At 36.2% G+C, this 15,258-nt stretch overlaps 1 protein-coding gene across 3 annotated transcripts in view; it reads right to left on the reverse strand.

The window, feature by feature from the left end:
* The window catches only part of PRDM5 (PR/SET domain 5), a 214,728-nt gene that overhangs the window by 62,854 nt on the left and 136,616 nt on the right, over positions 1 to 15,258 (reverse strand). For all 3 annotated transcript variants that reach the window (XM_081240766.1, XM_081240765.1, XM_081240767.1), the window contains one exon: positions 13,945 to 14,038. In XM_081240766.1, coding sequence (XP_081096892.1) covers positions 13,945 to 14,038 — 94 coding nt within the window. The remainder of the gene's footprint in view (positions 1 to 13,944; positions 14,039 to 15,258) is intronic.

Consider the following 15,258-nt stretch of genomic DNA (forward strand, 5'->3'; position numbering starts at 1 on the left):
CAGAGAGAAGCGAAATGCTATGCTGGCTAATGGGAGCAGCTCAAGTTCATTCTTGGCAACTTGCTATGAACTGAAATACTTTTCTTCTGCAGCAAAGAGAGTCATGACACCCACCCCCACTGACCTCACTGAACCCCACAGAGAGTCACGACACCCCCACTGACCTCACTGAACCCCACGTTGTTAGTCTTGGAATACTATTCAACAAATCCTGTGGCATTTCACTTGCCATCTTCAAAAAAAAAGACAACAAAATCTGAACTTTACATTTACAGAGATATTCTACTTTTAAAAGTTTAAAGAGTTTACTACTGTAAGGAAGTGGGCCATAAAGTGTAAAAATCAAAAGGTGACTGAGGGGACCTTTGCTTTGGCCACCTGGATCAAAACAAATTGAGTCTTTTTAAAAAAATGCAAGTTTCTATGGAGCTCCAAAACAGTAAAAGATGCATTATTTTCCTTAAGAGTCTTCAGTTACGGTATCCACCCTCATCTCTGAAAAGATGCCAAATCAAGTGAGGTGAGGTTCCCTGGGAAGAAGAAAAATAGGAGAGCCATGTGCCCACTAACTTTCTAGTCTGAAATAATAAAGAGCCAGACCTACTTATAGGTGGACGGCAAAACAAAAAACAGTTTTACTGATGCAGACAAAACAGGATATGAGATGCAGAATACGAAAGGACAACAGTTAACTAGGAAGAGAAAGTAAAAGGTTTCCTACGCAGGATGCCCTGGCTTGGGCCAACCAGGTATGTAAATGACACGCATTACATGTCATTTTGTCTGAAGGGAGCAAGACACCTTCCTCAGGTCCTTGATATGGGTGCTGACAGAAGCAAAGTGGATTGTTTAATAGGAGAAACCTCAGCACAATCCAGACACTGAGGAAGTTTTAAAGGTTCTGACCGGAAAGAAAAACTCCTACATGAGTTCTCCACACTGCTATGTGAAGAGACACTTTACAGTAAGGTTGGTAAGTAAAATAAGGTAATCACTGATCTGGTTTTGCTGTTAGGGAGTCAGATTTTGGTGGGAAAATCATTAATCTTTTCACCCAGTAGTCTTCCGTTTTTAGGAATTTCTACCAGAAGTTTTATTTAACCCAGTATTTACGAGCACAGTTTGTGAAGAGTGGTCATGCAGTGATGAAGCAGTTAAACCTTAGGTGCCTGCACACAGAGGGGTCTTCCTGCTCACAGGGCCAGCAAGGAAGAAGCAGAGTATAAAACCGTGAGCAGCAAGAAACCCAGAAAACTAGTCTCTTATCCAAAACCTAGAAAAGCTATAAAACCTTCCCCAGGCCTGAGGCACAATTCAGAACTACAGAAAAACAACACACAGAGAAGCTGTTCTTGGGGGGAAACATGGTAGCAATGGTAGGAGAAAGCACATATCAGAGGCAATCAAATCTCCTTCAGTTTTCCTAAACTAAAAAAAAAAACAACAAAAACTGCTGTGTTCCAGATTTAAAAGAGGCAGCTATTGATAATATTAGCTAATAATTTACCAATAAAGCTGCTGAAATAGTTTCAATAATGAAAATCATTGCATAGGCCACTTCTGTTTTTGAGGATCCCAGTAGATCAAAAAAAAAAAAAAAGAAATGATAAAAATAGTTACATAAATGATGATAAATTTTAAATGATCCATCTTATCATGGTCCCTGTGACTGTACTATTAATTCATTTGATGATTGTTCATCACACTATATTCCAAGACAATGTCACTCCCTCACTCTTCCCTATGTGCCCCATATCCCAGGCTATGACTAACCTTGACATAAGCATTATAATTTTTGCATTAAAAAACTAGGGCCTTTGATATTTTCGAAAAAAGTAAAAAGAAAAGATAATCACATTACCAATGAAAGTCAAAATGAATGTCTCTCCCTCTTAAGTTGTTATATATGCTTGTTACTAGCCCAAAGTCAACCAGGGAAGAGATAAATACAGAAAAGAGGAAAAAATGTTTATTCCACTGATGTGGTTGATCAGAAATTATCTGAAGTATCAAAATCACACTGAAAAAATAAGAATCATACATAGAGTTCAAGACTCTACCCACGAGTAAAACTTCTTAGGGAAAATCTGAAGCTCTCAATCTCAATCTCTGAAGTATGATGCGGGGGTAGAGGAAATCTTCTATTTCTATGCAGATTCTATACTCAACTATTCTGTTAACTCTTAGATTACCTGTGGGTAAAAGAATATGTGATTTGACCTAACGTTAGTAATTAACCCCTTAGAAAATAAAGATAGCAAAATAAATTCCCTCTCAAAATATAGGGGTTATCTAATTATAAAAATGTGAAAAGACATGTTTAAATTTTCATTTGTGTTTACAATGACTGTTAATTGTTTATTTTTGTTTATGACTAATTGTAATTGTTGCCTTATAGTTACTTAGCTACTGTTTTTATTCACTTTGGACAAATATTCTACAAAGAATGAAAAAATTCCTTTAGAAAAACTATTAGAGAAGAAAGAAAAACAGTGGCTAAAATCCAAGTATAATCAAACCATGATATACCAATTCTTTATTTCTAAGATGATCACAGGTAGTTACCAAAAAATTAAATATTTCCTAAGACAGTGATTTATTACTACATTCAAATAACAGTGGGCAAGCAAGCCTAGAACAGAAGGGCCAACACAGCCGGTATCTATTAACACGGAAAGTTGGTTGGAACTGTAGGCAAGTAATTAACCTTCTGGCCCAGAGCTTTAAAACCCCAAAAGCAGTTCCTAGAATTTCTTTCATAATTTATGAACGACTGATGGAATTCATGTCACAGTCCATGGATTCCCTTGTGGAATTAACCCCAGCTCTCACTGACCCTAAGAAGCTATAAACCAACGGGAGAACATGCTCTACTATTTCAGCTGACCCGCAGAGTGCCATCTCTGTCATTCCAACATAGGAAACTGGATGATAAATTACAGAGCTGCCTGCCAGGCACAGCCCTAAACATTCACCTTCACTAACGATGATGGCAACACACAGTCCATGCACCCTCACTCACCCCAAACCAGCCTGTTTGACAGCAAACCCTCATCAGTGTTCTAGAGGTGATCTATACGCTGCTGCTAAAGGTTATAAAAAAGATGATGATGACACTGGGACTAGAGGGTCAGACCTTATATTAAGGGAGTATGAATACCTGTGATAAATACAAGTAGGAATAACAAAAACAAAACACACAGCACAGCTGGCAGCAACAGCTCACATTATAGCATGTTTACTACACCATGCTAGGCACTGTACAGAGTTCTTTGCCTACACGTTCAGTTGTTCCTTGAAACAAAGCTACGAAGTTGGTGCTTTTATTACACCTGTTTTTCAGGTGAGGAAACTAAGCTTTGAAGAGGTTAAGCAATTTATGATAGCTCATACAAGGAGGAAATCAATAAAATGCAACTTGAAAACCTGTAATCTGACTCTAGGATCTGACTCTGGATATAAACCAGGTATAAAATAATATGGTATCATAGACGGTTGATTCTGTGGTGCAGAAGTTTCTCCATACCTAGAGTTAAAAGACCTCAGTTAAACCATAAGTAACAAACTACATACCCTCAAGCTTCCAAGTCGAGATTATTATCCTCAATTGGTTGTTTATCAACATGATAATATCATCTAATGTTATGCATTATGGAAGGAATTTACATAATTCTAGGGTGAGCTCGAGAGTAACAGTAAAGGTTAGGAGGCATGGTAAAGAAGAAGAAATAAAAATACCAGCAATGTGATATACTGGAAAAAGTTTAAGCCTTAGTTTAGTTCTAGAAGAACCACATATAAGTTATGTAACCTTAGCAAATCATTGTATTTTTCTGGGCATTAGTTCAATTAAAAGGCTTGAACTAGAAAACTTCTGAAGTTCCTTTCTTTTCTAAAAGTGAAGACTATTATATTTTAATAATCTATACAAGCAGATGTCTTGTGCACACTTGCCACGCACGTCCTTACTCTAATCACCTAATTATGAAGAATGAGTGGACTTTAGAAGGTAGATACAAGGTGTGTGACAAATAATATTTTCAATGTTAATGGAAAAACCAGAGTTTGCCATACTTCACCCTAGCAGTACGATATGGCAGCAATGGGAATAGAAGACAGAGAGGCAGTAGACAAAGAAGAAAGAGGGTGAATCAAGGATACAACTGGTTGGTTATTTAAAGTAGTAAAGGAAAAAAATCAATCGAAACACGAAAGAATTGGAGAGATTTTTAAAATGTAGTTTTTAAACACTATTAACAAAAAAAGACAACAGAGACATAAATAAGAAGATCCCTCCCAGCACTAAAAGACGGGTAGTAATCCAACAGCTAAGTGATCACGCCATACAGAATGACCACAGCCATGAGTCAATAAAATAAAGCCTGCTGTAAGAAAGTTAACACGAAGAAAACTGCATTTAACACTACACAAAGCAGCACTGTCACTATACCAAATAGGACACGATGAGAGATGCCAAATGGCAAACTGGAAGAAAGAAACATAAACTGAAATCATATTTCTTCTTCATAAAGCTTAGTGTTATTTGATGTCACAAAAAAGAAAACTGACTTCCCCAGATATTGATGTACAGTTTGAATACCATAAAAACAAAGTGAAACTGACTCCTTCAACATAATGGGAAAATGATGAAAAGACTATTACCTCTATAAAAATCTCATCACATTGCAGTGTATTCAAATGTACATCCATCTCACTGAAAGGCTCAACTATCAATTAATAATCATTTCCCAGAAATAAAAGAAGTAATCTGTCCAACTATATGACATTCTGGAAAACAAAAAACTATGCAGAAAGTAAAAAGATCAGTGGTTGCCAGGGGTTGAGAATTGTGAGATGAACACACAAAGCTAAGTGGATTTTTAAAGCAGTGAAAATACTCTGGATGATATAATAATGGTGGATACATGTCATTACACATTTGTCCAAACCCACAGAATGTGCAACACCAACACTGAACCATAAGGTAAACTATGGACTTTGGGTGATTATAATGTGTCAATGTAGGTTCGTCAATTATAGCAAACATACCAGTCTGGTTAGGAATATTGATAGTAGGGGAAATTACATATGCATGGGGGAGGAAGTAGATGGGGAAATCTCTGTACCTTCCTCTCAATTTTGCCGTGAACCTAAAACTGCCCTAAAAACAAAGTCAATTTAAAAAAAAAAAAAGAATCTGGTGAAACTAAACTTAATCATTTTCTCTGTGTTACTGTCCACTATAAAAATGAGTCAGAAGTAAATGACCAAGTAAATGCTGCTTAAAAAAAAAAAAATCAAAACACCAAAACACCTTTCATTTGGCTCTAAAGCATAAAATTTTCATACTACAGAAATAATATAATACTTTCAGAATTTCACTCATCTTTTATACTGGAAAAGTTATAAAATTTTTGTAATTTTTGTGGTACTAATAACAACTATGTAGCAGCTATGTAACCGTGTAGCAAAAAAAAAAAAAAGAAAAGAAAGAAGAGAACACAAAAATAAAACAGAATTTGAAGTAAAAAGATTTGGATCTTATTACTTTGGATAGGTCATTTGCTTCTCTGAATCTGAGCTTCTTTACCTAGAAAATGAAAATGATATTGGAAACCCATCACACTGACTATAAAAGGATTAACTTAGAAAATATTTGAGAAAGGTTCCCTCCTCCTTCAATTAACTTGATTAAAAACCTGAGCCAGATCTGCCCTGCCCTTCAGCTTAGAATCTAGTGAGGGAACAGATAAAGTAAGTATAATATCATAACTGAGAAGAGACATTCATATATACCAAACAATGGGAACCCTCAAAATCTCTAGTAGATGAGAGGCTACATAGTGCAAGAGACTATAATATACCACACAATTGTTTGTAATCATTCTAGTTGCTATAGAATTGATTCATCAAACAAAATGGATGGGCAGTTTGTCAGGGCTAGTATTCCTCTCTGTTTTTTCTAATGACAATTTAAAAAACTAGGCAATTCCAAGCTGAAAGGAGTCACAGTAAATTTGAGTGCTGGTTGGCTAAATATTGTTCTTTGTTCCTTTACTGAAGTGTGGTAATTTTTTTTTTTTTTTTTTTTTTTTTTTTTTTTTTCTTTTTGCGGTATGCGGGCCTCTCACTGTTGTGGCCTCTCCCGTTGCGGAGCACAGGCTCCGGACGCGCAGGCCCAGCGGCCATGGCTCACGGGCCCAGCCGCTCCGCGGCATATGGGATCCTCCCAGACCGGGGCACGAACCCGTATCCCCTGCATCGGCAGGCGGACTCTCAATCACTGCGCCACCAGGGAGGCCCAAGTGTGGTAATTTTATATGCATTGGTGAGCTAGGTCTTGAACCATGTTGCTGACTATTATTTGTTATACAATCTGTTTCCCACCAATTGCATGATGAAACAAAGAGGTGAAGAATGGAAAGAAAAGCAAAAGCTTACTACATTGTGAGTAGGCCCAGCTGATAGATTGAGGAGTTCAGCAATTTTACTCTTTGATGCTAACATTTCTCGAAGTGAATTCCACACACTTTTGTGGGTATTATATGAAAAAATGGTTCTATGGTCAATTAAATTTGGATTCAGATCTGGGACTTCTCACTATGAAGCCAGTATCCTTCCCACTATCCTACAGGTACTGCAATCTACTTGTAGATACTTTTACTTATTCAAGAAACATTCACTCAGGTCTTTCTCTATGCCAGGTAGTGCTCTGAATAGGAAACAAGTAAGAAATCAGATATGGGCACAGCTCTAAGCAACCAAGAATCTACAAACTACTGAAGAAGTGCCAGCATCTGAAGGGTGCTGTGTGGAGAGAAGTACACCATAGAGCATGCCAACCTAATAAGAGGGGAGTGAAGCGATGGGCAGGTAACACATCAGGGAGAAAGTAACATTTAATTGGAGACTGGAGGGGAGTGAAAGAAGCCCAGTAAAGGAGCCTGGGATGTCAAGTGCAAGGGATGTTCATTTGCACAAGGTAAGGGGAAACCAATGAAAAGTTTTAAGTAGGATAATAGCTTGATTGGGTGAGCCTCATCAATTCTTTACACCTTCTTTTATAAAATAATACATATGCTTTCCAAAGTATTTCAAAAAAAACTCCTGAATAATCCAAGAGAATTGCAAATTTCATGGAATTCCTTTTTCAAGATGGCTAAGCATGAAGTAACGGTACTCTGCTTCTCCAGAAGAATCTGAGTTCTCTCTGAGCAGTATAACTGTAAGCAAAAACCAAAACAACAAAAGTCTGTTTTGTTTAAAGAATGTAGTCTTCCCTGCTGAAAGAACTAGGCTCTGAGGGAGATGTACACAAGACATGAGCTATGAAGCTGGATGTTCAGGAGACAGATCTCAGCTGCACTTGGCTGGCATCTGTGTCCATTCCATTGTTCTCATTGAAATAATACACTCCCACTTTTAATTAGGAAAATTTTCAAACATGAAGAAAAATTAGAAAAATAGTGCAATGAACACTATATACCCTCACTTGGGCTTAATATTACCATATTTGCTTTCTTATTCTCATTTGTCTCAACATATATTTTTCTACGTACTTCTTCTTGCTGGCCCATTTGACAGTAAGGTGCAAAGACGTGTCACACCTAAGTAATTTAGCAGGAATGTTCTGACAGTAACAGTTACCTGCATAATCATAATATAAGATTAATATACTTTAAATATTTTTATTGTACAAGAAAATTATTATAGAAAAATTAGAAAACACAGAAAATCATGAAGAAAATTCAAACTATCCATATTCACAATACACAGAAATAACCAGTTACTAATTTAGTATTTAACCTTTAAGACCTTAATATAACAATGTTTTATCCTTACAAAAATATAATATTTTATTTTGTAACTTATCATTCTCATTTCTTTACATGTTAATATATATTTATACAATCATTTTTATTGTCTATATAATATCCCAATTTATAGATATACCATAATTTATATAACCAATCTCCTGAATGTTGGATATGCGGGCTCAATCTCAAATTTTTTGCTATTTATAAACAGTTCTTCAAGGAACAGGACAATATTTTTTAAACAAACCTTACTGCCTTTTTGGACTTAGTAATCAAGCATACTTAGGGTTTATGTTTAATAAAGAAGGTAGTAATAATTTTAAAAGCCAAGGACAAGTTTTGATGTCATATGGTCAATTAATTTGTGAAAGATTATTCTGGAGGTCATTATGGTTTAATTTCAATAAAGAAAGTAGTGAGGCATACAATAGATCAGATTTTAAAATACTACCAAAAATAATTTTTCCAACTGAGTTCCCCTTTATTAAATACTTATTAAAAAGAAAGGCTTAGTTAATCAGGAACATACCCCTCTAACGTGCATTTTTCCAAAGGTAATATGTTAAGAAAATTCCATGATTATGCCAGACATCATGATGTTAACTTAGTTCCTTATCAATAGTTAATCCAGATTATGTTTATAAACTAAGCTATTAAAGTTCCAGCATATTCAACAATTTAAGATCTTGATAAAGTTGAAAGAAAGAAAAGGAAAGATATTGAACATAAAATTCTCAGTATGATGTCCTGTAAGAAAGAAAAACCAAAGAAAAGGAGGATAAGAAACTACATCATTCAATAAAGCCTTGCCACCCAATGTTAATGAATACAATTCAATGATTCATTTAATTTTGGAAAAGTAGTCTTCAGTGGGAATATTACAGAAGACTTTCAGAGACTATACTTATGACAATTAACTGACCATCTATTAATACTATGAACCAGCAGCACTAAGTATTTTACAGACACGATTCAATTTATTCTCCACAAAGGACTTATGAGGTAAAGTAGATTCAGAGAGGTTAAGTAGTTTGCTCAAAACTGCAAGGCTAGTAAGCGGCAGAGGTCAGGATTTGAATTCAAATTGGTTGTTTCTGAAGTGCTACCCTTTCCATTACCTGAAGTAGACTCCCATGGCAGAGGAAGGTAGAGGAGGCGACACATTGGGACTCACTCCTACTGAGCAGGACAACTCTCTAGGTGGGGAAAGTTGTGCAATCTCACTATAACTCAGACTCCTCCAAACCCCAACTAAAGGATTTCAAATAGTAGGAAATAGCTTACTGGTAGGATAACCTTTTAGAAAGGTTCTATCGGCAGGCAAATTTGAGAGGTAAGGTCCGCAGTATACCTATAAATATGCCCAAAGTTGGAAAGCTTTAAATGGTTTTCTGTTTACAATCATAAACATAACATACCAACCCAACAGCAAACGGTACCTATAAAAGTGCACCGTTGGCACACCTCCTACTCATCACCCGACTTTTTAAAATCCAGATTCCAGCAAAGGCACTGACAATTAACATGTTTCAGTAGCAGTAGCAGTAGAAGCAGCAGCAGCAGCTTAAGAATTTATCACAAAAGACAGAGTAACAGTTGGAACCAAACCAGTCTGAGCAATCAAATGAGAGAAATGGTGTCATTTAAACAGGATGGCCTCTGTCAGTTGGATCCTTACCTGCACAGGCAACACATTCTTCTCTGCAACTTCTACCTCACCTGACCCCAACACACACACACACACACACACACTCTCTCTCTCTCTCTCTCTCTCTCACACACACACACACTCCTATTTTCCTAGGCATTTATCATTGGCTAGGTGGTCCTTCTAGAGCATTATTTCCCAAAATATGGTCTGTGCACTCCTGGGGATCCCCAAGATTCTTTCATGAGGTCTTCATGGTCAAAACTATTTTCACAATAATATTATTATGCTATTTTCCTTTTTCACTGTGTTGATTTTGCACTAATGGTACACAAGTAACAGTGGGTAAAACTGCTGGGCCTTGGTGCAGATCAAGACAGTGGCATCTGATGGTACTAGTCATCACTGCATCTTCACAGCCACACACTCATAACAGAAATACATGCTGGTTTCATGAACAGAATGTCCTTGATGAAGTAAAAATTATTAATTTTATTAAACCCTAACTCTTGAGTATGATATTTTCATATTCTTAGTTATAAAATGGGAAATAAGTACTTGTAATGCATATTGATATATTAAAGTTGTCTGAAGGAAAAGCACTTGTGTGATTGAGTCATGAGCTCAGTTAACAGCTTTTTTTCATGGAACACCATTTTTACTTGAAACAAAATGATTGACATACAAAATATGGTTATTCAGATTTGGTATTTGGTAAACATTGGTTTTTTGAAAATAAAAGAAGACTGTCATTTCAAAAGAAAGAAGGAACGAAGGAAGGGAGGGAGGGAGGGAAGTGTTTCTTACCAAACATAAGAATTAGAGCAGTCAAAGCAAAATTTAGAATGTTGGAAAATCTATACATGCTACCATGTGCTTGAAGGCTTCCAAATACTTAAGACTTGCCTAATGAGATCGGTGATGACATTAACACATGTGGAGGATCCACGTAACTCAGTGAGCCAATATTTTCCAAATGATCTGTACATCATGTTACAGAATCATGCATGGGTAAAAGATCATTCAAAGTGCAAGACACACCAATGGATTTTAATGCGACAGAATAAGAGAAGTTCACGGAGATGATTTTAAGTTCCACAACACAAGACTTAAAAGAAGAAAAAAACTACCACTTTTTGAGTTTTACTGTAGTAATAAATAATATCCAGAATTATTTACAAAGGCTAGTTAAGAACTCTCCTCTTCTAACTGCATACCTATGTGAGGCCAGATTTTCTTCAAATTCTGCAATCAAAAGAACATGTTGCAGCAGGATGAATGAAGAAACAGACATGAGAACCTGTCTCCTCTTGAACCAGACATTAAAGAGAGTTTCAGAAATGTAAAACAATGTCTCCTGTCTCACAATATTATTTCTGATTAGAAAAATGTAGCTACTTTCTATAAAATATGTTGTTTATGTTAACATATAATGCGTTTCTTATTGTTATTTTTAACAAATTAATAAATATTGTTAAATGTTCTCAGCTTTAATTTCTAATATAGGAAATAGCTACAGACACAACCCACACAGACAAAAGCTTCCCAGGGTCCTCAATTATTTTTGAGATGATATGGAGTGTTGAGGCCAAAACGTGAGCACCAATGATCCAGAGGGCCCTGTTCCTCAGAGGCTGCATCAGCTGTCTGTCCTGACCCTTCCCACCCCATCTTCACTCAGGGTCCTCGCCACTTCACTGCGTGCTCCCTAACAGTATATAACTAAAATGTTTCCTACACAATAGGCTGTGACCCCGTACGTGTGTTACCCTATAGCACGAACATAAATCGTTAAACCTAGTGTGGGAAAAGGCTGAATTAAATCACGTGATTTCATAAGAAAAAATAATAAAGAGAGAAAAAGTGAATTTATAGAACTCGAAATGCGAGCTTTATCATTATAGAAGAAAAATAACTACATAAACCCATTTGGTCACTGAGCCAGGTTCCAGCTTGGAAGGGAAAATGGATGCACGAGGACAGGACAAAGCGAATAAAAGAGAAGCAAAAGCAGCATTAGTCCATGCAGGAAAAGAAATCCACGCCAGGACTGTTACGGAAGCCCAGACACCGGCAACCTGCCAGGTCTCCGCAGTCACCTCTGTTGCTTGACACAACCACTTCAAATACAGCCCCAGCCATGCTGCCAGGCAACTGTCACCAAAAACATAGGCTTCACATCATAATAACTCAAAGAAGAATTGTAAAATGTGAAAATGAAATGAGTCTGATTTTAAACAGAAAAATCCAGTTATAAGTAAATAATAATTGTAAATAAATAATTATACAACTATTTGTGTGGACATACATAAACACATAAGCCACCTTTATATTTTTACTTTACTTATTTAGATGTATATATTGGCTGACTGTGCCTTAGCACTGTTGTCTGAATTTAGCTGGCCAGTTTTCTTGATCAGAAACCAATAAACCAGAACCTGTACAACATTTAAATAACCAGATCATATAAAGAAGATTTGAATTTTAAAAAATATTCTATAGATTACAGATACTATAGAACATAACATGACAACAAAAAAAACCTACATATATTTATCAATATTTTTATCACAGAGAATTCTTGGAGCTCAAAAAAATCTTATTATTATTGCAACTTTGTAGCGGATAATAATTAAAATTTTATAAGAAATTACTAGTTTAAGTTTATTCTTCTCCACTGCCCATTCTCTACAAGTAAAATAAAATGTAGGCACATGGAATTCTCAAGGATGGAATTATTTTGAATAATCAAGTGTTCTATGAGTGGATTCACCTTTTCTATGCTGAAATACATGTTTTAATGAATTCTGAACAATAATCACTGCCTTTTAAAAACACACTATATCAACCATAATTCAATTACATGATACTGTCTCAGGGCATTACTCTAAACTTATTACTATGATACACAGAAATAATACACTTTCCCCATCTCCTAGTTGCCCTCCTTCCATATACAAATTATACGCACAAGCACACACATACAGACATAAAATCTGCGGAGCAAATTGTAAGTTACATTTTCAGGGTGGCACAAAGATGTCTTCTAAGAACTACGGATCCAGAATGGAAGGCTGTTGATTTCACTCTCGCCCTTAACCATGTCTGCCACAATTCCGCATGGCCCCCAAAACACAGAAGAGAGTGGTGCTCACTGACGTCAAAGACTACATTGTTAAGTTTCGGGGCTGGCCTGGGACTTCAGAGCTCTCTCTCCTCTCTCTTCATCATTTACTTGCCTCTTCTGTACAATCAGGACATGGTGCTAACAGTCTCTGGTGCTATTTTAAGTCCACCTGCCCTCAGCATGATTCTCTGCTGCCCTTTTCTTTTTGCTTCTCTCTACTTTTCTTTTTGTTGTGTTCTGTTTCTGGACTTTGTCCTGAAAGCCTCACTTTCTCTAGATACTTCTAGTCAAGAAGATCTCCTTTCCTTCTTTAGGATGCCCATTATTCCACAGCCATCATGTATAATGCTTGATCTGTTCTTGGTTATATGTTTCATTTGAAAGTATTTAAGAGGCTATTCTAAGATGACAACTACTAAGTTGAACTACGCTTTTCAGCTTTAGCCAGAAAATTTCCAAAATAAGAAATTATGCTGCATGGCTGTCCTTTTTTCTCCACCTTTGTATAATAATCACAGTATTATTCTTTGACCTGCTTAAACTAACATTTCTTCATTCACAACACAGTTATTGTGCTAAACACTGAGCTAGGAGCTAGGGACACAATGATAAAGAAAGTCAAATACTACGGCTCTTGAATAAAAAGCTTCAGCAATTTAATCCAGTTACACAGCTTACCAAACACAGTCCAGCTACTGAGAACCACTTAAGATTCACATACAATAATCTGGCTATCAAAATTAAGAGTATTCTTTCAAGTCTTTTCAAGAACTTCTCTACATGACAGATAAAACCCAAACAAAGTTCTTTGAAGAATATTTAGCTGTTCATTCACCCTTCACTAGGGCACAGCCCTTTCTCATGGGAGAAATTACACAGGAAGTTGTAAGAAATGAAGAAAACCCTTTAGGAAGCAATTCATGGCATAACAGATACTATGGTCACATCACCCTTGCATCCAATAAAATCTTACAGCATTCAAGCCACATTCCAAGGACTTTTTACGTTTTAAAGGGCCACATTTGATGCGAGTTACAGGAGGGATTTTTAAGAGGAGGCCCTTAGCCTTCTATAAAACTGCTACACCCTATTCCATCTATTAGAATAGTATATAAAGTAAATCACAGTTATTTCACAACCAAACATCAATCAGTTTCCACTTTAGACATTTAAGTTAGTTTGGGAAAGTGTACTTATTCAAAATTTTTCTAGAGTAAGAAACTAGATGCTATAAAACTTTACAAGAGAGAAAACAGTCAAGATTAATTCTTAATCTTGGAGTCATTTTGTAAAATTATAAACTCCTTCTCTTGGAAGAATTTGATTTCTCTATGTTGTTTTTATCTACATACCTGTGTGGCTACGGATATGAACTCTCAGTGTACCACTGCTGGCAAATTTCTGGCCACAATATGGGCAGATTTTCTCCTTTTCTCCTGTATGTGTCTAAACGGAAAGGAATAAAAAAGGTTGAGAACAAATATAAAGAATGAGGTTAAAATGATTAAGTGCCTCTGACAACAGTAAATCCTTTTTTTCCCAGGATTATGTTCCTTTAAAATGATTTAATATCACAATGAGATTTTAAACAATTTATCATGGTTATTCCCACTGGTTCAAAAAAACCTCTAAGAATCATGCGTTAGTGTTAATTTGAAAATAACTCTGCAGTTTACATTTTAAGCCTTTATGGAGCCCCTATCTAAAAATGATTAAGTTATACAAAACCAGTATATGTTAACAAAACCACATAATCAAAATGGGGCTACAGCTGCCCTTGACTGCTGCCAAGAAACACTTCCTTCGAAGCATTTTTCACATTCTTTGTGTGTATTTAGCGCTTGAGGACAGAATTAATCTCAATAAAGTAATCTGTTACTTGCATCATGTTTGTCAGACTGGACTGATTTTACTGCAAAGCAAAAAGGAATATAAATCTGATTTGATCTTTAAATTCAGCAGGTGTTAACTGAACAGTCAATTTGAAAGATCACTGCTGCCTTCAATACCTTTAACCTGGGCATAAAACCACCACACAAGAAAAGGGGAATGAGTATCACCAAAGCCAGTTTCAATACAATGTTAAGAGAGTTCAAAGAAAAAAAGAGTGACCTCTCCCAAAAAAGGAGGCAGATGAGGTGTTTTAAACTTGTCTCACAATCTCATCAGGCGACCAGTGTTTCTACCAACATCAAAATAGGTCATTCCAATAAATGAGGCGGCAGAGCTACTTCTCAAGTCCCATTGGTTTTCAAACTTAGGAGAAGGAGGCAATTACTTCAGATACCTGCACATTCTCTCAGACCCTTTTTAGAATTGTTAACTTCAATGATAACCTAAATATGAATAAAAGCATATAGTGGATCATCGGGGTTACCACCACCGTCACAAAACAGAACTTCCAGGGCCTGTGTTTGCCTTTGTTTTTACGCAAATTACTGGCAAGTATTATTATTTGAATTGCCATGAGCTAATGTAGAAAGAACAGGAAAGGTTTTTTAAAAATGATGTGTTCCCAGAAAGGAAAGACAGGCTAGCTGGGATAGAGAAAAAAGGGTGAGGTAATTATGTCAGAACCTGACAACCTCGAGGAACCACTAACTTAGCAAAACATTCTCATCTTCCATATTAAATCAATTGTTAACTTTAATATAATTGGTTTATAA

The sequence above is a fragment of the Mesoplodon bidens genome, assembly GCF_964165515.1.
Source record: "Mesoplodon bidens genome assembly, chromosome: 1".
Classification (NCBI taxonomy): domain Eukaryota; kingdom Metazoa; phylum Chordata; class Mammalia; order Artiodactyla; family Ziphiidae; genus Mesoplodon; species Mesoplodon bidens.